General features: G+C 47.7%; 1 protein-coding gene across 5 annotated transcripts; it reads right to left on the reverse strand.

Moving 5' to 3' along the window:
* CDC25A (cell division cycle 25A) lies at window positions 1-27142 on the reverse strand. Of its 5 annotated transcripts, none has more exons than XM_032318464.1 (15): window positions 26467-27142; window positions 25390-25463; window positions 24226-24268; window positions 23679-23715; window positions 22905-23003; window positions 20585-20704; window positions 17606-17740; window positions 16784-16858; window positions 11987-12160; window positions 7545-7643; window positions 5953-6015; window positions 5759-5857; window positions 4545-4675; window positions 2460-2571; window positions 1-2249 (listed from the first exon to the last, which is right to left on the reverse strand). In XM_032318464.1, exons 1-15 carry the CDS (start codon window positions 26634-26636, stop codon window positions 2109-2111), a joined length of 1572 nt encoding a protein of 523 aa, XP_032174355.1. In that variant the 5' UTR covers window positions 26637-27142; the 3' UTR covers window positions 1-2108. The 5 variants fall into 5 exon arrangements, with proteins under 5 accessions (XP_032174355.1, XP_032174345.1, XP_032174364.1 ...); XM_032318454.1 differs by having other exon boundaries at window positions 22905-23006; XM_032318473.1 differs by lacking the exon at window positions 26467-27142 and adding an exon at window positions 25816-26371 and having other exon boundaries at window positions 22905-23006.

Here is a 27142-nt window from a genome sequence, read left to right on the forward strand (position 1 = left end):
ACCGACTGAGCCACCCAGGAGGCCGGTTCGGGTAAGCTTTTGATATCCCTATTTCATCTTGCAAATCAATCTGAATGCCAAGTTTTTGGCGTCAGGGTAGTAACTGGCGGTTATTCTGGCCATCCCTGGGACCATGCTACATAGGAGCCCTTTGGCCTCTTGGGGAAACAGCCGCGCCCACCCCCGCACCAAGGGTTTTAGTCAAGTAGGGTCCCAGAACCTTAAAGGGAAACACAATTCTCTTAAAGCCATCAAGAACTAGGCAGAGAGTATGGGTTCAGGATTGTTTTTATTTTCAGAGCCTGCAACAGTTGGTCACCCACGTGAGCTAAGCTGGTACAGTCCGAAGGCCATCCCACCTCCCTTTCCAGGCATCCAACCAACAGAATCCCTACCAACAAGATTAGAGACCAACTGAGAAGTGTCTCAATGTGTGGTGAGAGGGGGAAGAGGCCTTTCTCTTTCTTCCTGTTCCCTTCCTCCCCCACTGACTTTTTTCTAACAAGATTGTTTTATAGCCAAATACAACTCAAACCCATAAGAACAGCAACAAGCCATCTCCTGTACCACTGCTTCCCTCCCTACCTCCAGAGGAGGAAGGGAAGTAAAAGGGGAGACTGGCTCTTGTGTTTAAGAGAAAGTTGGCTACACCCCAGTGGAACAAAGATGGCGACGAGGCTGGTGCCTGGGGGCGGGGGGGGGGGAATGAGCAGGAACCAAACAGGCCTGTCCAGAATCAGCCAAGTCAGCCCCAGCTGACTTGAGACTGTTCCTTTGAAACCCCCATTTCCACAGGGCTAGATGAGGGGGCAACTAGTGACGATCCATCGCTCCATGTCCCTCAAATTCAAACATGATAAACTCAGAAAGTTTTACCTTCAAAATCCACCACGCTGCCTCCTGAGAACCACATTCGGTATCGTCATCTGTATGCACCCATGCCCCTCTCCTAACGCCCAGGACTTCCAGTCCTTCTCTTCACCCTTGGGTGGCCCAGCCAACACTGATTTGATACTCCCGGACTCATACAATGACTATTTTTAGAAAACCAAAAGCTATTCAAGAGTATCAGAGTAACAGAAGACACTGAGCATACACTCCTGTCCCCTATCCCGCAGAGAACCCCCACGCTGCCCTCCCCCCCACTCTAGGACACCTACACTACCACACTCCGACAATGACCTGGGGGTGGCCCAATGGAAGCTACCTGAAGTGCTTTCCTGACTGGGACTCCTGTACCAGCCAGCGTCACAGGGAACCGGGGTGGGCAAGAGCAGGGTCACCCCCTCCCACATACACATTGATCTCAGTGGCCTTCGAGGTAGGTCTGGGAGGTTTAGCTTATGTCCTGTAGTCAAGTCTGAGTCCAGTGCCCACTCCTACTGGTACCTCAGTCCTTGGCTTTAAATAGCAGCAGCCCCAGTACCACAGTGCCTCCTGGGGGTGACAGAGCTCCTAGGTCTGTCCCTCGACACATGTTTGCCTCTTTTCTCCCATCTTTTTTTTTTTTTTTTTAAAAAGCAGAGGTAGTCCCTGGGATGATAAAACCCTACCCAGAATGGCAGTATTATGACTTAAAGAAGCAGTTAAATAAAAGTCTCCAGGAATTAAAAAAAAAAAAAAAATATTAAAGTGATTGATGAAGTTGAATAAATTAAAGATACGGGTTATCCCACTGAGACGGTTCCCTTCCCAGGCTGTCTTTGGTATCTGGCCAGCAGCATTTCTGCTTCCGTGACTTCTCTCTCACTCTCCGACGCCTCCCCTCCAAGAGGACAGTGCCCCGTAAGGCCCCAGGTGGTCTGTCCAACGGCAGGGGGTGGTCGGGGGGTGAGAAGTCAGAACTTCCTGACTCGGTGCTCGGAACGGTGCTGTGGCCAGTGACAGCCCTGGCAGCCAGTCCCGAGGCAGAAGGAGAACGTCTTACAGGGACAGAAGAGGCTCCCAGCCCGGGAGCGCAGAGGCAGGGGTAAGGCGAACCAGCCCCGGTCCTCTCTCCGCACGCTGTGCACACGGCTGGCCCCTTCGCTCACGTTTCTCTGCAGCGAAGAGGGAAGGGGGGAGGCACGGAGGGAAGCTCAGGCTGCTGTAGTCCGGCGTGGCCACCCTCACAGCTTCTTCAGACGGCTGTACATCTCCCTTTTGCTCTTCTCCCCTGCCCAGGTCCGGCTCTTGGTGCGGAACTTCTTCAGGTCTTCTTTGAAGTCCTCGTGGTGCATGGGGCGGTAGCTGGGGGGCTCACAGTGAGACTGCAGAGGGGAGAGGACGAGATGAGGGGCCCCCGCCTCACGGCTCCCCCCACGTGCAAGGCTGGGAGCAGCACCCACTGGGTAGCACGTTCCAGGGCCCTTCTCTGTGCAGGGCAGATCTCCAGACGAGACACAGCCATGCCCACCAGACAAATCGGACTGTCCAAGCTGCGTGAGGGGGCACTACGCCCTCCCGAGACTCCCCCTTACCTGGCATTTCAGGAAGAACTCCTTGTACCCGCCCTTCAGGACATACAGCTCAGGGTAGTGGAGTTTGGGATACTCGTTACCAAGCCGATCTCTCTCTCTCACATATCGGCACCTACGAAGAAGGCAGGCCAAAGCGAGGTGAGCCGTGGCGACGCAGAAAACACGACACAATGCAGCAAGCGTGGCGGTGCGGTGCGAACACTCCTCACACAGCTTCCCAGTCTCCCGGTCATTTGTGCAAACAGTCAGTGTTGAGCTGTGCGTTCCTGGCCACACGGGATCTCTAGGAAGAGTTCCCAGGTGGTGGGAGGGAGACAGTCTCTCCCCAATGGTCCTTCCTCCGAGTTAAACAGCCCTACCATCCGGCCCCTGCCCAGCGTCCTCCCTGCCCCCACGGGACTGACATGGAGCTGCCCTCTGAGTGACAGCCTCAGAGCCAGCTCCCCACTGCAGTCTCCGCTCCTGGCACATCCACGACCGGGGTCCCTCCCTTACTTCCTGTGTAAGCCGGCTGCCTTCTTCCTGTGGCTTTTAAAGAGGCTGAGCTGGCTCCTGCCTCAGGGCGCCTCCTTGCACCCTCTGCCTGGACTGAATTCTGAAGATCTCACTAACACCCTCACCTGGCCTTGGCTCCTGAGCTCCCGATCCCGGGTACCAAAGCCGAAGTCCTGCCAGGGGCCCACAACGTGGTACCCCACCACCGCCGCTCCCCCCCTCTCCCCACTCGGCCACTCCTGCCACCTTGCCGTTCCTCCAACGTGCTGGGGGCAAACACCTCTCATCTTATTTGTCTCCGAAGCACCTTCTAACACACTGAGTAGCTGACTTATTTTTTATGGTTTGTCTTTTCTGCCCACCCAGAAACGCAAGCTCCGTGAAGGCCAAGAGTTTTTGCTCTCCTAGGTTTTGCTGTTCCCGGCAGTGCCCAGAACACCTTCTAGCAGGCGAGAGGCAACAGGACCTGTCGAGTGAATGAGTAATCCCACTCGTGAAGGAACAGGAGTCCTCGCTGAAATCCTGCCTCTTCCTGTGACCAGTTTTGTGCCAGGTTCAGGGCAGGTCCCTGTCCTGGGGAAGGAGGTAGGGAGACAAGTTCCTGCTATGGGTGCACGTGGGCCAGTGAGGCAGAAACAGCCGCGCTGCTGAAGCACATGCAGGCAAAGGGCCCTTTTTTTTTCCTTTGAAGATTTTTTTTTTTTAACGTAGGGGCATCTGGGCAGCTCAGTCAGTTAAGCATCTCCCTTCGACTCAGGTCATGATCTCAGGGTCCTGGGATCAAGCTCTGTGTGGGGCTCCCTGCTCAGTGGGGAATTGGCTTTTCCCTCCACCTCCTCCCCACTCCTGCACATGCTCTCTCTCTCAATTAAATAAATTTAATTTTAAATTAAACAATTTTTAAACAATTTTTTAAAAAGAGATTTGAGTGTGTGTGTGGTGTTGGGGGTGGGGTGGGGGCAGAGGGAGGGAGGGAATCTGAAGCAGACTCCCTGCTGAGCACAGAGCCCAAAGCTGGGGACCATGACTTGAGCCAAAATGAAGAGTTGGGACTTTTAACGGACTCACCCCCCAGGTGTCCCCATGTGGCCTGACTTTTGAACTGGTTCAAAATGAAAAGGCTGCACAAGAATCTAGGCCTGCGGGCCTATGAAAAGTTTACCTTGGCCCACCCTGGTCAAAGCTGCACCCCGCCCTGCCCCAGCCCCCACCCCCCTCTCCAGCTGTCCCCGTTCTCCCAGTACAGACCACACTAGCATCCGAGACAGGGCCAGGCTGGAGAAGGCCCAAAGCCCTTGGCAACAGAAACTGCTAGGTCAAACCTATAAAAAGCCACACTCAAGGAAGCTGTTCATCAAATCAAATGACTGTTTAATAGATAAGAATTTGGGAAAACAACTGCTACACATGAATTTGAACTTTCACAAAGCCAACATCTGCATGCATGCAGGCGAGGGTATGGAAATGACTCAGGAGGTGTGATAGGGTGCTCAGTGTGCTGACTTCTGCCCCGAGCGCAAGCCATCCCTGGCCACATCCCCCCAGTTACGCGGGCCCCCGCCCCAGAGCCCAACTGCACGCAACACTCACATGCGAGGACCTCGCTCAGAAGAAAACTCGCAGTGGAACACGACAATGACGCGCTTGCCGTCAGTAGGTACGATGGGCTTCTTGAGTAAGAAGTCCTCGACCTCCTCCTCCATGTGCAAGTTCACCGCACCCTGTGGAAGCACCAGAGACCTTTGGCATCCGTACGCATCACACTTGCCAATAAGGATTCTGGGAGAGTCATCTTTAATTGGGTACCTCATATTCTGTTACGGCTACAGTGGACATGACTGGTATTTATGGACTCGGGACTTTCGAAAGCCACTGAGACTGTGGCAAACACTCACATATTGAATGTACCCCTTTACTGTATAATAAAATATACACTATGTTATTGGTTAAAAGATTAAGCTGGCACAACCAGTCACTTTCTTCCTGGGAAACTGTGTCACAACACCCGTCCTCCACCCTGCGGCTTAATTCCATTACAGACTTACAGGCATCACTAAGCCTGGCATAGACGGAGATACGTCCCCAGAGACTGGCTTCTGGTCAGGAGCCTTGGCATGCTCAGGCCTGGCTTAGCAGTCAGTGGGTACCACCTAGAAACGCCCTGGATGGTGCCAGTGTGAGGCCTAGGACAGCGAGCATCTGCGGCAGTACGGTGAGCAGTGCAGGCCAGGCAACGTTCTTCAGTGCTCCAGGAATCGAGGCCTCTTTCAAAAATTCGCATAACCAGCATGCGAGCTAATAAGCAGCCAGGTGTCACACCCCACCCCCCGCTTTATTTTACTTTTTATTTATTTTTTAAGTAGGCTCCATGCCCAGTGTGGAGCCCTATTCAGGGCTTGAACTCACAACCCTAGGATCAAGATCTGAGCTGGGATCAAGAGTTGGAGGACGCTTAACCAACTAAGCCACCCACACACCCTGACCATCCTGCCACCTTAAAAAAAAAAAAAAAAAAAAAAAAAAAATCCCACATCCGTGGGGTGCCTGGGTGGCTCAGTCTTAAGTGTCTGCCTTCAGCTCAGGTCATGATCCCAGGGTCCTGGGACTGAGGCGGGCACCTGGCTCCGTGCTCAGCGGAGAGTCTATTGCCCTCTCTCACTCTTGTCTCTCAAATGCATAAATAAAATCATAAAAATAAATAAATAAATAAATAAATAATAGATAAATAAAATCACAGATCCTGTCAGGGCTCCTTCTATGCCTCCCACAACAGCAGGGCTCACCAGCAAGTCTCGGGAACATACCTTGATGTGGCCTCCCTCATACTCATACGGGTACCGGCAGTCGATGATGACAAACTCTTTAATGAGGTTAGCAAACTTGCCGTTTAAAACAGATGCCATCTGTGGACAGAAAACCCAGGAGAATCAACTGGGGCTGCTAGGAACAGCTAGATGCAAATACCCCATGGGTGGCAGGATCCAAAAAGACGACTTACAATTTCTGGAGAGATGTATTTTAAATCCTGATGCTTCCCAGCAACTGTATGAAAGAGATAACCCTGGGGGCGGGGGGAAAGAAAAGATACTTAGTAAATCTCAAAAGGCCTATAAATGCAACATTTACACTGCTAGCCTGCCTGGGAAGAGGCAGCTTTATACACAAACCTTAAATAGTACAGGCAGGTTACTCATCTAGGCACTTTGTCAACATCCTGACATCGCATGTTTGCTCATACCTAAAAGACTATTATCCTTCTTCTCATGTGTAAAGCTGGGCACTCTATCTGAGGTTAGCTAGCTAGTAAGCCAGACAGATGTAAATACAGAAACCTCAGGTAATTTCCTTCCTCCTCCTTGTCAGGAACCTTCATCTCAGTAGCCAGATTGGCAGGAACATGGTGCTGGGCATTGGAGATGGGAAAAATGAGACCTGGCCTGGCCTTGAGGGGAAAGACAGGCACATCGGCAAGTACTCATTAGGGCAATTCGCTGAATCAAGAGCTCACCTGTCCCCATCGCCATGTGTAAGGTCATTATGGCAAATATAACCAACAGCTTCAATTCAAATGGAAGGTTCCATCAACGAGGACACACCCAGTAGTATCTGCTTGCTCTTCCCTTCAGACAGAATTGTCTCCTATTTTTAATCCCCTTACAGGTCCCTATTCCTTCAAAACCTACCTGGCCGAAATGTGAAACATGGCCCAGACCCGCACCCTCCCCCGTCTTCCAGCTGGGACAAGCGTCTTCATGTCTCCCAGTCCGCTCACACTGCCCTGACCTTCACTTCCTTCTACTGTGCAGTCCACTGTCCCCGGCACAGCAAGTCTTACCACATGAGAAGTGTTTTGAGGGAAGGGACTGGGTCTCATACTGGAATCTTTGCTTAATACGTAACAGCGAGGGCTTCAACAAATGCTAGCTAACTGATGAGTAAGAAATTGATCTGGTAGCCTTCACATCCTTGTGGCCGAACCAGCCATACCTTCTCTGTCCCACCCTCGGATTTCACGGCAACCCAAAGCCGCCAAGTCCTCCACTCAGTAAATCCGTATGTATCAGGCCTCAGATCTTCCTCCACACTTCCCTGAGGCCCTTCTCCCTCAAAGACTATGCTTCTCTGCACAACAGAGAAATTTGTAACCTTAGGATTTTCTAAGATAACCTTTTGATACACAGTCATATAGTGAGGCTACGGGTTTATTCTTGCTTCTTTGCACTTTACTGCATTACTGTTTTTATAATCAGAAACACAGTTCCCAAGGAGCCTGGCCTTTGGGTTGGAGTCGAGGTGGCTGGTTGGTGGCTTCCTACTTTGTCTGATCAGTACTGGTAAGGTTGACAGTGCCAGAGAGAGCAAGATACATCAGATTATGAGCCTGTTTCCTTACCTTTAAAAACTTCAAACTGTGTCCCCTTGATCTCAGGGTTGTAAGTTCAAGCCCCATGTAGAGTGTCCCCCAAAAATGCCCTTTTGGGGGCATTGCAAGAGCCACCCCAGGGAGGAAGAAAGGCTGAGGTGGGTTCTAGGAAACACCCCAAAGTCCAAATCACATAGCCAGAGCTCCTTGCGTCTGTTTAGAATTACCTTGGAGAAGTCTCCTATAAGGTCCCTTGGGTCATTATCCAAAATGTTCTCAATGGTGCCCTTTGGGGAAGATGCCAAGGATAAAGACTGATGTAGAATCTGTAACAAATCAAAGGTGGAAAATGAGGCCAGGGTTCCGAAGAGGACTTCTGAAAACATTCACCTAGAACATGTCGCCAGGAGAGTGACATATAAATGTCTATATTTAGCAAATAAAATATTTTCCTTATTTGATTGAATCTAGACTGAAAAAGACAATATGGGTCACTGACTAGGTCTATTATTTCAGTGTCTAACTCCAATGTTCTGAAACTAAGATTTTTCTTCCCTTTTTAAATTTTTAGAAGATTTATTCGAGAGAGAGAGAGCGTGTGTGTGCACAAGGAGAAGCAGGTTCCCACCGAGCAGAGCCCGATGTGGGGCTTAATCCCAGAATCCTGGGATCATGATCTGGGTGGAAGGCAGCCACTTAACTGAGCCACCCAAGTGCCCCTCCCTGCCTTTTTAAAAAAGGGAAATTAAAGGGGCGCCTGGGTGGCTCAGTGGGTTAAGCTGCTGCCTTCGGCTCAGGTCATGATCCCAGGGTTCTGGGATCGAGTCCCGCATCGGGCTCTCTGCTCAGCAGGGAGCCTGCTTCCTCCTCTCTCTCTCTCTCTGCCTGTCTCTCTGCCTACTTGTGATCTCTCTCTGTCAAATGAATAATAAAAAATCTTTAAAAAAAAAAAAAAAAAGGGAAATTAAAATTAAGGCCAAGTCTAAATAAATATTTTTTAGTTCTCTACAACTGAGAAGCTCTAGAGGTACAATGAGCATTCCTAAAGGATACTGCGGTCTCTAAATACTCTTTCCCACTAAAAGAAACCAGGGTTTGAGGGTGCCTGGCTGGTCAGTCAGTGGAGGTGCGACTCTTGATCTCAGGGTTGTAAGTTCAAGGCCCATGTAGAGTGTAGAGATTACTTAAAAATAAAATCTTAAAAAGAAAGAAAGCAGGGCTTTTTGAAGAAGCAGTTGACTCCAGGTTGGGACAAGAAATGTACAAGATAAACCTGGAATGCCTTCTGATAGTAGCAAGGAAGTTACCAGACTAGTCAGGCTGTGTCAAAAGGGCTAGTCATGGGGAGGTAAGGATTTCTTAAGCAGGACACAAAAACCACTGAACAGAGATAAGACTGATGAACTGAAATACATTTAAAAATCAAGAAATTCTGTTCATCAAAAGAACAGTATTAGGAGAAACGGCAAGCCAGAGTGGGAAGATATATAATCTGTCAATACTACACAGCAATAAAAAAAAGGCGGGGGTAAGGGAGGACCCAACCATGGATATGATATACAACAAATGATTCTCACAATAATAATGCTGAACAAGAGAATCCAGACTTAAATGAATACATACAGTAGGACCCCAAGGATACAAGGTTCAAACACGGGCAAAACTTGGCCACATTGGCAGAGCTCGGATCAATGTTACTGAGGGGAAGCACAGGAGGGGCTCTGGGTGGCTGCCGGGGCTCCTTCTTGCGTCATGACTGGGTGTTTATGGGGGACATTCACTTCAAAGAGATCTAGCATTCATTCTGTCTTTCCCAAGGGTGACCAAAGAGTTTGATGCGCAGAAGTTTCTCTTTGTGGAAACATTCTGCCAATAAAGGACGAGTGATGGAACTGCAGGATTGGTTTCTGAAACCTTTGTTAAATGAATCCTAGGCAATAATCATCAATGGCTGCCCAGTGGCGGGCCGCCTGATCGAAGTAAACGAATCACCCAGGAAACAAATGGAACCGCAATCTGATTAAGCCTTCCCAGGGTTTAGGTGTACTGGTGATCCAGAGGATAGAAGACAAAGTCAGAATATCCCACAGGACTGGGAACTTCTACAGGGCAACTGGCCTGAGTTCTTCAACCAATAAATCTCAAGAAAGAAACAAAAAGATGGAGCCCAGGGGCCCAAATAATAAGAGACCTACCGACTAACTGCAAGGCACAGACCTAACTTCAACCTAGATTGGAACAAATAAACTGGAAACGCATTTAGCGCACAATTATAAATGACACCGGGGCATCTGGGTGGCTTCGTTGGTTAAGCATCTGACCTGATTTCAGCTCAGATCAAAATCTCAGGATCATGAGACCCAGCCCCACGGCAGGCTCCTTGCTGGGTGTGGAGCCTGCCTAAGATTATCTCTTCCTCTCCGTCTGTCCCCTACTCTTTCTCTATTAAAAACAAACAAACAAACTTAGAAATGATATTAAGATTATAAAAAGATAAATCCCAAGTATACCAAAGAGTATTGATAAACATATACACTAGAAGCTTCCTGGAAGGCAAATTGTTGGCATGTATAAAATGCAAAGCGTCATAAATGTTCCTGCCCTTTAGTCTAGAATTCTGTTTCTTTTTTTGAGGGGGGGGCACAGAGGGAGAGGGAGAGAGACTCTTAAGCAGGCACCATGTACACTGCATAGCCCAACATGGGGGCTCCACCTCACGACCCTGAGATCACGACCTGGGCTGAAATTAAGAGTCAGGCACTTAACCAACTGAGCCACCGAGGTACCCCTAGAATTCCATTTTTTTTTTAAAAGATTTTATTTATTTATTTGACAGAGAGAGATCACAAGTAGGCAGAGAGGCAGGCAGAGAGAGAGAGGAGGAAGCAGGCTCCCTGCTGAGCAGATCCCAGGACCCTGAGATTATGACCCAAGCCAAAGGCAGCAGCTCAACCCACTGAGCCACCCAGGCACCCTAGAATTCCACTTTTAATAAGAAAAAGTAAAATGCAGGGTGCCTGGGTGGCTCCATTGTTAAGCACCTGCCTTAGGCTTGGGTCATCATCCCTGGGCCATAGGATGGAGCCCCGAATCGGGCTCCCTGATTGGCAGGAAGCCTGCTTCTTTCTCTCCCACTCCCCCTGCTTGTATTCCCTCTCTCGCTGTCTCTCTCTCTCTCTCTGTCAAATAAACAAATTAAATAAATAAATAAATAAGAAAAAAGAGAAAGAAAGATGCTCATCAAGTATTAGGTAACCAAAGCCAATTATAAAATAGGAGATAGCAGGCCTAGGTAGTTTTAATGGCTGTCATCTAGCTGATTTTTTTTTTTTTTTTAAAGATTTTTATATATTTATTTGAGGGTAAAGAGAGAGAGCACAAGCTGGGGGGGAGAGGCAGGAGAGGGAGGAGCAAACTCCCTGCTGAGCAGAGAGCCTGATGTGGGGCTCAATCCCAGACCTATAGGTGTTTCAACCTATAGAAAGTTCATGATATATTATTAATAGAGAAAGTTCCAAAGTAACAGGAAAACAAACCATAACCAACTATGAGCAAACCATGAGAAGTTAGAGAATTCGATATGCTGAACTTGACACCAAAGAAGATACATATTGTTTGGAGCATAGGTAAACTTTTATATTTTAGAGGCACCTGGATGGCTCAGTGCGTTAAGCATCTGCGTTTGGCTTGGGTCACAATCTCAGGGTCCTGGGATGGAGCCCCGCATCAGGCTCTCTGCTCAGCGGGGAGCCTGCCTCTCTGCCTATTGTGATCTCACTCTCTCTGTGATAAATAAAATCTTTAAAAACAATTAAACTTTTATTAGGCCATGACAGGTCTGAATTAAAAGAAAACAATGGAACCAGAATACTTAGAAAATACTGAAAAACACTACACCGTTGTGAAACAAACTTAAAATAACAGGTAATTTGTAGATCCAAGTAGACCAGAAGACAGTGATGTAGCAAACTCAAAGCAGTAAGAAACGATAAGGAAAGTCTGTTCTCCCTAGCCAAAGGACTAAGAAAAGGGCCGCCTATCAAGGCAGAAAACTAAGACAATACCACCACTGTAGGCAACGCCAAGGGAAAACTGACGGCCCAACACCAGGCCCAGTCAGAAGCAGGGAGCTAACTTGTTCAGCCCTTGCCCAACTGTAATGAAATGCCCAGTCTCCATTCCACTGGAACGGTATCAGCAGAGCCCCTATGGGGACCCTGAACCCCCACTCTGCCCAATAATAATAAGGCTTACCCCCATCCAGTGTGTCAAGGGAGGCTGTGTTGGGGGAACCTGAACTTCCACCCCTATCATCCCCGCAGTTATCACAGGCCTAAAACAGAACATTTACGTAGACCCCAGTCTTATAATACCCCAAATACACAAGATACAATAGAAAGATCACTTGCCATAGCAAGAACCAGGAAGATCTCAACTTGAATAAGAAAAGACAATCAACCGAACCCACCACCACAACTTGGATGCTGGAATTATCTGGCAAGGATTTTAAAGCAGCCATCCTAAAAATGCTTCAGTAGCCAACTGGGAACATGCTTGAAACACATGGAAAACAGTAAGTCTTGGCAAAGAAAAAGAACTAAATGGAAATTTCAGAATTGAAAAATACAGTATCATGCTCCTTGAACGAAGAGGCACCTGCCAGACCAACCTCCTGGGGCTTCTCTGGACTGGCTGCCTCCTCAGGACCGGCCCCAGCCATGCTCTTTCTCCGCTTTGTATTTGCAGGCAGGTGCTCCTCTTGAGATCGATCTGGTCTTTTTAACACGGACCGGGTGACAGAGCTACACGTGGACGAAGAGTCAAACAGCTTGCATCGATTGCCCTAGAGAGGAAACAAAAGAGACCCATCTTCCATTAAAACCTGCTCACTTGAGGGGTAGCTGGGTGGCTCCGTTGGTTAGGCAGCCGACTCTGGGTTTCAGCTCAGGTCATGGTCTCAGGGTCCTGGAATCGACTAGAGTCAGGCTCCGCATGGACCCTGAGCACAGAGACTCCTGAGCACGGAGTCTGCTTCAGGATTCTCTCCCCCTCTGCCTCTCCCTCCCTGGTTGCTGGAGCTCTCCCTAAAATAAATAAATCTTAAAACCCAAACCAAACAAAAACCCCTGTTCATTTGGGACGGTAAAGAAGATGGGTCAAGAGCTTGCTGGGAGGAAACAGACACGGTCCCTTCCTCTAGTCCCAGTGACTGCTGGAGGACTGGGCACATAGTAGCCACTGAGTACCTGATGCCTACGGAACAGGAACACGTATACAGCTGACAGGATACGGAGATAAGAAGACAATCAGCTCTCCAAAGCTGTCTACACAAAGTCCCAAAGATCAAATCACTGTTACCTTCCAGCTGGGAACACATTTTTTTTTGGTTTGCCTCCTCCCCACTGTTTGTTAACCTGCACCTTGCTCTCAACTGGTTTTAATACCCCACCTAAATCCAGAAAAGGTATGAAGTTGCTAGATCATGCTAGAAAACAGGGCCAATGAGGTGTTAAGATAGTGCTAAGGGTGTACGTTTCTAAGGAACAGGGATGTGCATAGGAGCAAGTGCCTTCGAAACTGTGTTCAGAAGTCCTCTAGAGAGGCACCTGGGTGGCTCAGTGGCTTGAGCCTCTGCCTTCGGCTCAGGTCATGATCTCAGGGTCCTGGGATCGAGCTCCGCACTGGGCTCTCTGCTCAGTGGGGAGTCTACTTCCCCACTCTCTCTGTCTGCCGCTCTGCCTACTTGTGATCTCTGTCTGTCAAATAAATTAATTAATTAAATCTAAAAAAATATATATTAATTAAGGAAAAAAAAATAGTCCTCTTGACCTGGTCTTTCTAAGACTAATTTTCCAGAGTCCTGGGGCAGCCACTCTGACCAGTGGTAGGGGCAGTCTGAACTCATGTGTCTGTTCATGACTCAGTATGCCCTGGCTTGGCTTTCCCTTCCATGCACAATCTACTTCCATACCCCAGTAAACCACTCCTTTCCAAGTTGATACTATAATTGTGATGCGTCCTTGAAATGTTCCGGTTAATCCCTAGCAGAGTGTGCCACTCCCAAACCAACTTTCCCCGAGACCAAGACTATTCCTAAAAAATCTATTCCATATTAAAGGAATGTTTTCTGAAAAGCGAGACCAGAGTTCTTTTTTATTTGTTTGTTTTTTAACCTAGAATTGCTGAAAGCATTTTTGGGGAAGAGGATCACTGCCTTCAACAGTCTCAAGGGGAACTGTGAACAACCCCCAGGGCCCAAACCACATTTCCAACACAGCCCAGCAACTGAAAGTCTGCAGTAAGTGTCCTTATAAGGCAAGTCCTCGCTGTGAAGGGCCCCAGAACGCTATTGGTTAAAAATCTAATTAAACAACAACAAGGGGCGCCTGGGTGGCTCAGTGGGTTAAAGCCTCTGCCTTTGGACAGGTCATGATCCCAGTGTCCTGGGATTGAGCCCTGCATCAGACTCTCTGCTTGGCAGGGAGCCTGCTTCCTCCTCTCTCTCTGCCTACTTGTGATCTGCCAAATAAATAAATAAATAAATAAACAAATCTTTAAAACAAAACAAAAAAACCACCACCAACAAAGAACTGATAGACATTTCCTAAGCTTCCTCACTCTGTACACAATTTACATCTTTCAAAGGGACCTAGTAAATTTAGTCAGAGCATTTGTACTGGGATAGCCCACTAGCAATGCTTATAATTTTTAAGTGATCTTAAGGGTATAGTTCATTTGTCCCATATTGATAGTTCAAGGGCCATGCTAGTTTAAAAATGTAAGGATACCAATTTATATTATACCTAAGTGCATGGGGCTCTCACTTTGTGCTGTGACAGTATCTAATTTTCACCAAGCGTTTGCAAAATAGTTGAGAATGTGTGCAGGTATAGCCTCGCTCTAGCTTTGTTTGAAAGTATCCCTGATGGAAACAGAAGTCTATAGGCAATATACTGATAGAAAGTCTGTGAGTTACTGTTGTTTGGCAAGTGTTGTGCTAGATGATATGGAACATAAATACACAAGAAAGCTCAAAAAATACTTGAAAAAGATTGGGAAAAAAGGGGGGCAAATCGTCTTTAGACTAAAGCCTTCATACTTGGAAAAGTCTTTTTCCGACTACCTGGATGTTAAGAGCAGGCAACAAATGTGACCCTTCCCCTTATCAAGACTCCTTGTTTTACAAGCTGGGAAACATGCTGACAGATGAAATGATCTCTCAAGGTCTCCATTTGTGGGTCTAAACCCAGATCCCTAGGTCCTGTTGTTCCACTTGACCTTTGGTTGTACTCACCTAAGCTGACATAATTGAGGGCACAGTGCTACCATCCCAAATGCTATGGAGAAGATGGCAGACAGCAAGCTCTATGCACAAGGTACTTAAACACAAAAATACCCAACAAAACTGAGGATTTTTTTTAAGAATGTCTCTCCCACTGACAACTTTGGTGCCATTGTCAAGACTTCCCCTTTACCACTATTTACCCCCTAAATACCACTTGTTCCTAATTTAGGATTCCTTCAACTATTCCCTCCTCTCCCTGTAAATCAGAAAAAGTCTGGAGCACTTTGCCAAATAGTCACAACCAGCGTCTAAGTACCCTGTTTGTAACTGACCCCTCCTCCCTTCCAGTTAAGGGTCACACTCAAATTTTGGCGTCCCTGGGGAAATCCGTCCAACCCCCTTAGACTGGCAGACGAGTGATACCCGTTCACCACTTCACCCCTGCCCACCACACGTCCCCATTCTCCCCCTTCTCAGGGCCATGTGCTTTTCCCCAGATGAACTCTCTTTCATGAATTAACACATCCTGTCCCCCAGCAAGTTCCTACACAGCCTGAGACCTTGAGCAAACGTGCCCTCCCTGTGGGATCGGCCCCTGACTTGCTCACAGCACTCAGGTGGTGGCTCACAGCTTATGGCTCTTCCTAGGGGCATGGATGTTCTTGCCCGTGAAGAGTCCACAAGGCCCACCCATTCGATGGGCTACACGTGGCCACACATACAGGGTAAGCTACTGTCTGCTTCCCCACGGGGGCTCCAGAACTCCATGGCTACTGTGTGACAGAGACGTGCAAAAATAATTCATTCCTTGCTGTCGTCGTACTACTGAAAGGGTGAAGTTTTAAAATGGGAGCTGAGTCAAACAAAGGTGTAGCTGAGGATGACAGCGGGGCAAACCCTATGGGGGACAAGATGACGACACACAAGCTATACAAGCTCTAACAATGGCCTATTAAGGACACCGGCTAGAAGGGAAGTCTCAGTGTGAAAGCACAGGCTGAGTTCACCCACTGACACCTCAAACTCCTGGCTGAAGCCAATGTTGGTGACTGCCACAGCAAGCCACCTGCCCCTTCTCAAACTCAGAGCACCTTTCTGAGCAGGTAAAGCAGAGGGCCAGAGGGGGTTCTGCTCTGCAGAGGTGGGACACAGAGCTTCATGGGCCACTTTCGGACCCCACACCAATGAAGAAGCCATCCAAGGATGTGCCTCTATCCCTAACAGTTGTAAGCAAATGCCTGGCTGGGTCCGAGGCAAGTCTAACTTGACCTAGGCAAAAGAAACACAAGTATCTGTCCTAAATATGAGCTGTGAGTGAGTCTATACAGGAGAAACGGAAAAACATAAAAATGATATAATACTTCAGTTATCTACGAGTAACACTCTCAGCACCTTTAAGCTCCGAAATAATCTGAAACTCCACGTGGAAAATACCTGTAGTAAAACAGAATCTTTGAGCAGAAAACGTTTGTTCCAAACGTTTGGCAGTGTTTGTGCAAATGTTGAAAAGCATGGACAAAACAATCAAGCAAACCTAAGAAAGAGGAGAGCCAGAGACCTAGGGAGTACAGACCTAAGAGGAGAGCCAGCTCCGCACGTAGGTGTGCTCCTCAGCTCCTGGGGGACATCCTGGGTTTTGAGGCCAACCAAGGCCTGGGCCTGTGAACTCAGCCTCATTCAGGGCCAATCCCTAGACTACCTGGCCCAGCACCCACAGCTGAGAACAAAAATGTGCCATCCACCACGATCACTTATGAGGGGTTCAATTTAGCAGACATTTTCCTGAAATCTTAAACTAGAAAGTAAGAGAGGTCAGAGTTGAACAGAAGAGACATTAACACACACCCACACACATGACATTAACTTGACCAAGAAAGGTTGGGATAAACTAAAAATTATAAAATAAGAACTAGTGTGTATGTATCCCAGCCAGACTTCCTTACACACCAATAAGGAAACAAAGAAACAAAAGAGAACAAAGAAACAGGGTGCTTTACACCAGAGAACATCAGTGACCAGTCAAGGGAAAGGCCCACAGACCAAAAGACAGAATCAAATGCAACTATTTCTGATTCCTGTGGTGATGTGGGCAGAAGGATTAGTTTTCCATTTAGTCTAGTCCACTATGTCCCAGAGGTCTAATTACTCAAGTCTCTCTCCAGACACTCAGGAACAACTTACAAGGTTTGTCGTTCTTCTCATGACAAGGGGAGCTGTCCAGAGACTCGACATGCACGATGGGGTCTCTTCATCATTCTAAAAGAGAAAAACTATAATAAAGATCCAGCAGAGGGACGCCTGGGTGGCTCAGTTGGTTGAGCACCTGCCTTCGGCTCAGGTCATGATCCCAGCATCCTGGGATCGAGTCCCACATCGGGCTCCTTGCTCCGCAGGGAGCCTGCTTCTCCCTCTGACTCTGCCTTCCACTCTGTCTGCCTGTGCTCGCTCTCGTTCTCTCTCTCTTACAAAAAAAAAAAAAAAAAAAAAAAAAGATCCAGCAGAGCCTAACAGTTTAAAGGCATTAGGTGTGACTCTGCCTGAGAAGCATCAGATAGGCCTGGAGAGGAAGCCTCAACGTTCGCTCCTCCTTCCCATTGCCCAGTATGTTAAGGTCAGAAGAGCATCACATTTCGCAATTCGGACACCTGAACATGTAGCTAAAACCACCCCCAAGCTAAAAAACCAAGGATTTGTGAGGAGGTAGTTTCTAGCTCTCCAGCTTTACACCAGCTCGTCCTCCACCTTCTTGTTCCCAGTCTCTTGTACAAAAAAGACTGTCAGCTCCTTCAGGGTAAGAAGGATCCTCCCGGTGTCTTCTTTTTAACTGTCCCACTTCCACCTCAGATTTAACTAGACTAGGAGCAGAGTCTCAATAAAGAACAAAAATATCAGTCACCCAAAGCCCTGGAGAACTGCAGTTCTTTCTCACGACTTCCCCAGCGTACTCAGTGGAATGGGTAGGAACACACACACACACACACACACACACACACACACACACACCTTCAGATTCTCTCCGTCAAGAAGGTCCATGAAGCCATCATCCTCATCAGACAGAGTGGCTGTCACAGGGGACTGGGGCATAAAAAGAGGGACGAAATTCCCGGGCTCGCTTCCATCTCTTTCGTTGGAGGAAAGCTGGAAGACAGAATTCACATCTTGTAAATGACTGATCACATTGGATTCCCTTGGATGGGTCACTAGATTTTATGAGGAAAACATACTGTATTTATTAGAAGTAAAACTGTAGTAGCTACTCGTCAAAAGAAAATGCAGCCCAAGATGACAAAGGATTTGATATCTACAGTCCTGAGCAGCATCAGGCCTGGAAGTCTTCAAAAAAACCTCTTCCCAGAAACAATTCACCTTACAGTGGAGTTGGGGAGAGCCTCTAGCAAAGGGCAAGGCCTGCTTTATCAGAGGACTGTAATCCGTGAAGTGGGTTGTGATACAACAGGATAACCGGCTGCAAGGAGGAAGGTGACAGATACAATCTCTGCCCACAGAACTGCCTAGAGAATGCCTATGTGACCCTAGCTCTGACGGGGTTGCAGGGAGAGGAAAGGGTGGCCTGGTACTACAAAGTCTATCCTAGTCCGTTAGACTTGGAATTTGAATGATAAGTGCTGTTTTTTTTTTTTTTTAAAGATTTTTATTTTTTATTCATTAGACAGAGAGAGAACACAAGTAGGCAGAGAGGCAGGCAGAGAGAGAGAGGAGGAAGCAGGCTCCCTGCTGAGCACAGAGCCCGATGCGGGACTCGATCCCAGGACCCTGAGATCATGACCTGAGCCGAAGGCAGTGGCTTAACCCACTGAGCCACCCAGGAGCCCCAATAAGTGCTGTTTTTAACTGAGGAATTACTGTGTACTGGGCACTATGATATCATCTTAAGTGTTCAGTTCCATTTAAACCTCACAACACACTGAGGGGAGTTACTCCTCCTCTACTTATTTAACAAATCAGGAAATCAATGCTTAAGAGAGGTTACCAAGATCACATGGCTCACCCATTTGACTCCAAAGCCCAAGCTTCTCTCCCCACTACATTCTCTCCTAAGAGAGAACTATTCCTGGAGTAAAAATGAGGTATTTTACCAGGTGACCCTATGTTGTTCTCTGGGGGGTAACCCCCATCATAAAACTACTATATATTTAATATAGGAAATTTAGACAGATGGCTCGTAAGTCTACCATCTAGAGATAAACATTACTGGGGCACCTCAGTGGCTCAGTCGGTTAAGGGTCTCCCTTCAGCTTGGGTCATGATGTTGGGGTCCTGGGATCAAGCCCCATGTGGCTCCCTGTTCAACGGGGAGTCTGCTTCTCCCTCTCCCACTGCCCCTCCACCCTGCTCATGCTCTCTCTCTCTCAAATAAGGAGGTAAAATCTTAAAAAGATTCTAGATATAAACATTACTAATACAAACATTGCTGATAGTGAATTGTATCTTTTCCAGATATTTCCCAAAGCCAGGAAAAATGTTCAGAGAAGGATTTTTTCCCCCACAGTAAGGAAGCAGTCTCAACCTAAGTCCTACAGACAATCCTTAAGACACAAATCCCTTTGTGGCTGGCCTCCTCTGCTTCAAGGACCTGCTTGCTTCACAGAAGTTCTAGGTGCCTCTTATCCTCCACAAGTGCTCCCAAGCACGCTCGGGGCATATTGTCAAGTTTTCAGCCAGCAGAACCAAGGGGCAGGTAATTTTATTGTGGGGCCACACCCCTGAAGGCTCAGACTAGAATACCACTATTTGTGGGGTGCCTCAGTGGCTCAGTAGGTTAAGCATCTGTCTTTGGCTCAGGTCATGATCCCAGGGTCCTGGGATCAAGTCCCACACTGGGTTCCTTGCTTAGCCAGGAGCCTGCTTCTCCCTTTGCCTGCTGATCTCCCTGCTTGTGTGCTCTATCTCTCTGACAAATAAATAAAATCTTTAAAACAAAATTTACAATACCAGTATTTGTGACCTAAGTTCTGGGATCCCTAGGGCACACGTGATACAGCAAATGATGGACATGTCACCTATAATTAGGGATGACCAGGTGACCACAATAAACCCCGATGTAGTAGTCTTCAAGGGCACACTAAAGAGATTTAGTTTTGGACACGCAGTACTTAAAAGAATTACTGTGTAGCTGGGAATCAGTAGATTTTGTTAAATCCTGGTCTTCTATTTATGTGTCCTTTGGCAAATCACCCAACTTCCCTGACCAGACTTTTCCCAATCCGTAAAAGGGGTTAACTCCAGCTACTTCACAGGCTTATGAAGATTTAAAGACCAGAACATATATAGAAGTGCTTTGTGCATATGCTAGACAGAGTAACAATACTGGACCTGGACCTGACAGCACAAGCCAGACTGGAAAGCTTTATTTTCACATGCCAAGTTCCCAGGAAAACCCGGAAACCAAATGCAGTCATTTCGTTGGCCCACTCTAGCTTCAGCTGTCAGATTGCAGCAGGCAACTTTGGAAGTAGTGACACCTCGGTCTTGCAAAGAAACAACCCTGGCGTAGGTGGCCCCCAATACTGTCAAGCAGCCCATAGGGAGTGGGTTTGCCAGAATCCCTAATAGTTCTCAATAAACCACCTTTGGAAGAAGCCAAGTGCTGTCTCTGAACAAAACCACTCTGGGAGTATCTCTTAGTTCTCAGGAAGCACTATGAAAGAGCAAGTTTTAAGACCTATAATCCCACCGTACACACATTTAGAAGAATGACCCAGAATGCCCCATTCTCCCAGAATTGACAAGGTCAAATATTTCTTGCCAAGTTCAATATTCCAAACATACCATTTCTCACTCTGCTTCTGCCTGTCTGCTCTCCAGACACAGCAAAAATACCAAAAAATGTGAGTCTAGTTTCAAATGACCAAGTCAAGGTAAAGACAACAAGAGCTACTGTAGTGTCTCCGACTCCAGGTTAAAGAGGATGCTTTAATTCTGTTCCCATCAGGAACTCCCCTGTGAAGGCCGGGCACATACCATCCGAGCTGGGGCAGAGTTCTGCCTCTGTGTGAAGAGATCTTTACTCTCCTCAAGTCCATGAGAATGCAGGCAGCCACGAGATGCCGGTCTTATTGGCTTCTTAAACTCAAAGGCTTCCTGCAAGACAGTAGAGTCAAGACATCTTCCACTGTCCATGAAAACCAGGGCCTTGGCTGTTGCTCGGGTGAGACGATCAGGGGAGCAGGCACTGCTCACCTTTGTAACTGTCTCCAAACTAAGGGTTTACCTGTTTCTGAGCTTAACTTCAACACTGTATCTGTGTCACCAAGAACTTCACAGACTCTGTCAACAGCTAACTTCTAAGGCAGCATTTTTATCTCACCACAAAGACTATTTCCTGACAAAAACATAAATACCAGCCATGTATACAAAACACTGAGTTAATAAGCTACATCAAATCGACAACTTCTAAGCTAAAGCAAAGTGTTTCAGTATAATTGCCTGTGAATGGGAGCCAAAACTTCTCACTCTAGATTTGTTTGAGGATTTTCTATTTCCCACCTTCTTCCTACCAAGAGGAGTTAATTATTTTCCACTTAACAGTTTTTGTACTCCATACTCAAAGCAATAGAAAATTAAGAAAACTACTGTTTTACTCAACAATACGAATGATTCACGTATGTTGAGTGAAAGCCAGAAGCTGACAGAATACATTCTGTATGATTCCATCTACTTCAAGTCTGAAAGCACTTATAACCCCCCACCTAAAAGAGCCACTTCACTTGTGGTGAGCGCTCAGAGCAGTAACAGCTAGTATCACAGAGTATTTATAAGCCAACACAGCACTCATAACTTTCTGTGCATTAACTCAGAGAACCATCACCGATCACCCCCATTTTACAGATGAGGAAAGCTAGGCCTTACAGGTTAAGTGATGTGCCTAAGCTCACAAGAGCTCTTTAACTACCATCTATGCTGTTTCCCTTCAGAACAAAGTTCCAAGCAGGCAACCCTGGGAAAAGACAAGTTCAGGGGAAAATCTGGACGCAAGAAAGCGTCCAGTAGAAGGCAATATATATATATATATCTCCCTCTCTATATATACACATACACAGGCCAAGGCAGTGCTCCAAGCACTTGAGGCAGGAACTCACTTCTGTATTCTCCCTCCAAACCACTCCCAAGTGGCTAAGGGAATTACTGGGAGAATTTACAGAGGCAGAAGGTTTTACATGAAGTCTGGAAGATGATAATCACTTACTGTGGCATTTTAGCGGGTAATGGAAGAGGAGGAAATCGACATGGGGATATAGTGAGGATGAAAGCTGATGAAAGTTCAGCCAAGTCACTGAACTGTTTTGGGTGCTTACTCTGTGCAAGGTACCTGGCAGGTGTGAGAAAAGCCAGGCCAGGGTGTTCTTGGCATTTTGGATGGTGCACCACAAGCTTACCCTCTAAGCTGCCAGTTTAGTTACTCTGTAATTCCCAGAGACTTGTTGGCTCTGTTCTTTCAATACTGCCAAGAAGCCTTTTCCTAAGCTTACAACTCATCCCAGGTGAGCACAAAGAGGCAGGGCCTGGGCAGACCCTTCTGGATAAAAGTATTCATGGTGTAATTACTCCTAAGAGCTACCATTTCAGCAAATCCTTCCAGCTGGGAACCATTTTAAATATTTTATATATATTATCTTACTTAATTCCATAGTGTCCTACAAATTTTGCTATTCCTATCTTACAAAGAAACGAAGAGGCCTAAAAAGAAGTAAGAGGGATGCCTGGATGGCTCAGTCAGTTAAGCATCTGCCTTTGGGTTGGGTCATGATCCCAGGGTCCTGGGATCAAGCCCTGTGTTAGGCTCCTTGCGGGAACCTGCTGCTCCCTCCTGCTCCCCCTGCTTGTGCTGTCAAATAAATAGATAAAATCTTTTCTAAAAGATGGGGGAGGGTGCCTGGGTGGCTCAGTTGGTTAAGCATCTGTCTTCAGCTCAGGTCATGATCCCAAGGTCCTGGGATCGAGCCCCATGCCCGACATAGGGCTCCCTGCTCAACAGGAAGCCTGCTTCTGCTTCTCCCTCTCCCACTCCCCCTGCTTGCGTCCCCTCTCTCTGTCAAATAAATAAATAAAATCTTAAAAAAAAAAAAAAAAAGAGAGAGAGAGAGAGAGAGAGAAAAGTAACGGGTCAGGGCCGCACAGCTAATAAGCAGGATTCAAACACAGGTTTCTCTGACTACAAAGACCATGCATGGCTTTGGTGGTAAAGGTCTAGTCTCCCAGAAAGGAGCCCAGCCATACTATGTAAGCCACTGACACTTGTGGCTTTACCTCTATCCTAGGTTAGTACACTGGTGACACTCACATTTTCCTTGTTCTCATCCTGGTCCATCAGATGAAAGACATCATGGTCAAGAGAATCAGAATGGCTCCTCTTCAGAGCTGGGCTACATCCCAAGAGCTTCTGCTGTCAAAATGAAAAAAAGACATTAGGGTACATGACAATGCAATGAAACTCAGGTTCAAAAGAAAAACAAAAATGGCAGTGGAGGGGGTGGGGTAGCTTCTCACACACTGCAGGGGTTAACCCAGAAATGTGGCCAGAGTTTCACCTTGCCACAACATGAGATAGAAGATCCCACTACACAGCTTCCCACCTAACCACACAAGGTTGTTCTATAGCCCTCTCAGCAGAGATTTAGGGTGCCATATCAACCCCAAAACATCATCTGCAAAAAAAAAGAATACTTGCTGTATCTAACTGGTTAGATACTGTTAGAACTGAAAGGTGAGAGGCACCGGGTGGCTCAGTGGGTTAAAGCCTCTGCCTTCAGCTCAGGTCATGGTCTCAGGGTCCTGGGATCAAGCCCCACATCAGGCTCTCTGCTCATCGGGGAGCCTGCTTCCTCCCCCACTCTCTGCCTGCTTCTCTGACTACTTATGATCTCTATCAAATAAATAAATAAAATCTTAAGAAAAAAAAAGAACTGAAAGGTGAGGTTGTTTAGGTGTTTGGAGTGCTTACAAGACTAAGGAAAAGCAGGTTTTGCTGTCTAAATTAAGTTCTACCATCAAGGTCATGCTGATAGCTAAGGAGACAGATAATATGAATTAGCTCAAAATAAACACGGGAACTTACAGGCAGGAAACTTATTCTCCTCATGGGGTTTTCAAGGCTGCAAAGAAATCAGAAGACAAACAATGAGAATAAAACAAGATAGAGATATTCACATTAGCAGATGCAGTGTCTAGTCTATAGTCTGGGGAGGGGGCAGTCAAACATCCCCATTTTAAGCAAAATGGAAGAACAGACTTCCGAGGCTGTCTGTCCTGTTCTCACAAGCACCCCCAACATTACTGAGCTTCTAGGTAAAAAAAGCAAGCCCAGGTCTTCTCTTAAAACACATTTCTCTTTAAGTCTCTGATGCCAGAGGGTGAAGTAAAGGTTTGGGCAAGACTTGAAGAGAACACCACAAATTACAGTGAAATAAAGGATGGGAAGTCCTAAAATTTGCTGACACAAACAACTCATTCTCTAAAGGCACCAGACTTATTTGCAGGATCCTCAAGTCTTACTGGGGGCAGCTAAATCCAGGTCTCTCATCCAGAGCACAAAGAATTTCAATAAAACATTAGTAAGAGGAGTCTTTCCTAAGTATAAACTTTTAAAACCAGTGAATACATACTTTTCTTTACTGTCCAAGGGCCCAGGAGAATCCAGACAGAAGCCTGTGGGAAATAAGAAAACCTCAGGAAATAATACACGAAACACCATCTTGTCATTAAATAAAGCAAAAATACTACTAGTACTGTTTCTTTAAGCCATCAGTTAAGACTCATGGCTTGGACTTCTGCCAGAATTATAGTGGCATCACTATTTGACTGTCAAAAACTTCCTCTCTGCACAAGTCTTAATACTTCCATAGTATATTTACCAATGCCATTGTCCTTCTTGCAAACACCATCAAACAAATAGGATGTGAGAACTGAACATAATCTTTTAAGGACTGGTTGGTTATTCAGACAGAGATTATCCAGGTAACTTTCTGTTGAGTTCTGACAATGGAAAGAATAGGTACCAGCTTTCTGGAGGAGTTTTGACTTCAAATATTTTATCTTGTCAGAGAGTATGTGTAATCTGAGGGCTTGGAAAAATACATTTATCAGGCCTATCACAAGCCAAGTCTTCACTGCCTTTAACAAAATAAGACCAAGTAAGGTGCTCATCTCATCAAAGGGAGCAAGGTGTAGGAGACACTGCTCTCAGGATGGCCCAGACCCACCAGCGTCTGCTCTAGCCTACACCTTTCCTCACAATAGCCACATAACTGCAGAAGTCAAGTGCTAGCTCTGGTATTCTCATTTGCCACGCTGCCGCAAGTAAGAATCCTATCCCTCATTCTTAAGAAGGCTACATTTTAAGGTCTTTGCTCGTGCAGTTCCCTAACCTAAAGCATCTGTGTACAATCATGAATTTATGAATTAGAATAAAACGCACTGGCCCGTTTCCTCCATAGCAGGCTCAGTGAAACAATCATTTGACTCTGCGTTTCAACTGATATGCTTTTCTGGTCTTGGTGTTATGGTTCATTTTACCCAGCTACTCAACCTCAAGATCAAGCACACACCACCTCTTCATGCATACCCTGGACACTTGTTTCCTCCATAAACTACCACACGGCCTTCTTTGTCCTGTTTTACCAGTGTTTGTCATGGAATCCCATGACTCTTGTTGACTATCACAACTCGGCACCACGCTCCGTTCCTCGGTGAAGTGCACGTTACAAGAAATTCCAAGTCTTGATCCCATGTAGCAAATACATAATAAATGTTGAAGACTAAAGGAATACCTGAATCGGTTGACTCGGAGGAGCCCATTCTCTGCAGACTGCTGTTTCTCACCTCCAGTGGCTGTTCATATTCACTGAAAGCAAGAGAAAGAATTTTCTATAAATTTCTAAAACATAATGACAATGTTATATACAGGAGACAGGCCATGAGGTTAGCAAGTATCCAGGCTGCTCTCAACCACCTCCTTCTAAGGCCACACCACAGCCCCATTTTGCTACCCAAAACACCCAGTTAGCACTTGAATATAAAAGATGAGCAGGGAGTGGGTAGGCATGGCCTGGGCAAAACTGTAGACAAGAGGACCACCATGCTGGAGTATTTCCTGAAGTGAGAGCATGTGTTCTAGGTACCTGCTAGGATGAAAGGTGAATCAGACAAGTTCCTGCTTTTCAGAGGCTGGAAAACGTACCAAGACCTGTGCTTACAGAGACAATGGGACGTCCGAAACCGAAGGGAGAGCAGCTCCGCCACAAACACCGTGGGATGCGTATTTTGCCATAAGGAAAAGCCCAGGGAGCATTTTTGGATGGAAAGCTGAATAAAAAGGCCTGGCCATAGGAAAGCGGGGTGGACATCACGAATGTGCACGGGGTGAGGAACTGTGATGATTTTGCACATACGCCAGGAAAGAAAATGCCATGTCTCTCTGTAGAGAAGGAACAAAGCTCGCAGGAAGCTAAGATCCTTCGAGATGGTTCAGCAAAGGATGGAAGTGAGCGCCTGGAAGGGTCCGCTTTGCCCTCGTGGGGGTAGATTACAAAGAGCTTCCTGGGATTGGGACAGAAAAAAAGTACAAAGCAGTCTGAAAGGGGAGGCCAAGGTGGGGAACCCAGGCCGACCCCACCCCCTACCGGGCCCGGCTCGGGGCTGAGGGCAGCCCTGGAGGGTCCGAACGGCCTCTCCCGCCCCACGTTCCGCCTGGGGGGGAGGGTGCACATGGCGGGCCCCAGCTCAGCCGGGCCGCGGACAGGTCTCGTCCCGCTCTCGGCCCGTTTCCCAGCCGGACCCCCACCCCCACCCCGAGAGCCGGCTGGAAGTCCAGCGGCCTGCGGCTCCGCTCGCCAGACCCTCCTCACCTGCCCAGCCCCTGCAGCTGGTCCATGGTGACCGTCAGGTTGGTGACAGGCGACAGACCCCCAGAGGCTGGCGCGCCGAACAGCGCTTTCACGACAGGCTGCGGCGCGGGAGGGGTGCTGCAGGCGAAGAGCAGGCGGCGGCGGTGCGGGGGCTCCGGGCCCAGTTCCATGGCGGCGCCGGGCCTCCCAGGGCTCCCGCTCTCTCTTCCTCCGCCTCTGCCTCCGCCTCTGTCCGCCCGCCTGGCCCCGCCCCGCCGGCACCGGCCTCGGCCGCGCGCCCCGCCGCGGGCGCCCGCGGGTCAAACACAAACACGACCCCGCGGTTCAGGGACGCGGCTGCCGCGGGCAAGCGGCGCGGACGGGCGGGTGTCCAAACCCGGCAGGCGCCAGCGACATGCACGGGTGATTCCCCCTCACCCCGCGAGGCCAGCGGGCGGGCGGGCGCCGGCAACCTGAAGATTAAATCCAAACAAACGCGTCCGGTCGAGAAGAGAGAGCGGCCAGGGCCACAAGGAAACGGACTGGGCTCACACTGTCTTCGCTTTTCTCTCTTTTTTTTTTTTTGCCCGAACCCGGGGTCGCGGAGCACCAAGTGGACCTTCACCTCCCTTCCGGGCTGTCGCTGCTGAGGTGGCCTTTCGCGGTAATAGCTTCTCACTAGGGTGCTCCGCTGCCC

Source organism: Mustela erminea, chromosome 1 (assembly GCF_009829155.1).
Source record: "Mustela erminea isolate mMusErm1 chromosome 1, mMusErm1.Pri, whole genome shotgun sequence".
In the NCBI taxonomy this organism is placed as follows: Eukaryota; Metazoa; Chordata; class Mammalia; order Carnivora; family Mustelidae; genus Mustela; species Mustela erminea.

Coding starts and splice junctions, on each gene's coding strand:
- CDC25A (XM_032318454.1), bottom strand. CDS start 26,636: ATGGAACTGGGCCCGGAGCCCCCGCACCGCCGCCGCCTGCTCTTCGCC. Junction 16,859..17,605: donor TTGACGGAGAGAATCTGAAG/GTGTGTGTGTGT, acceptor TTTCTCTTTTAG/AATGATGAAGAGACCCCATC. Junction 6,016..7,544: donor TTATAGGAGACTTCTCCAAG/GTAATTCTAAAC, acceptor CCCCGCCCCCAG/GGTTATCTCTTTCATACAGT.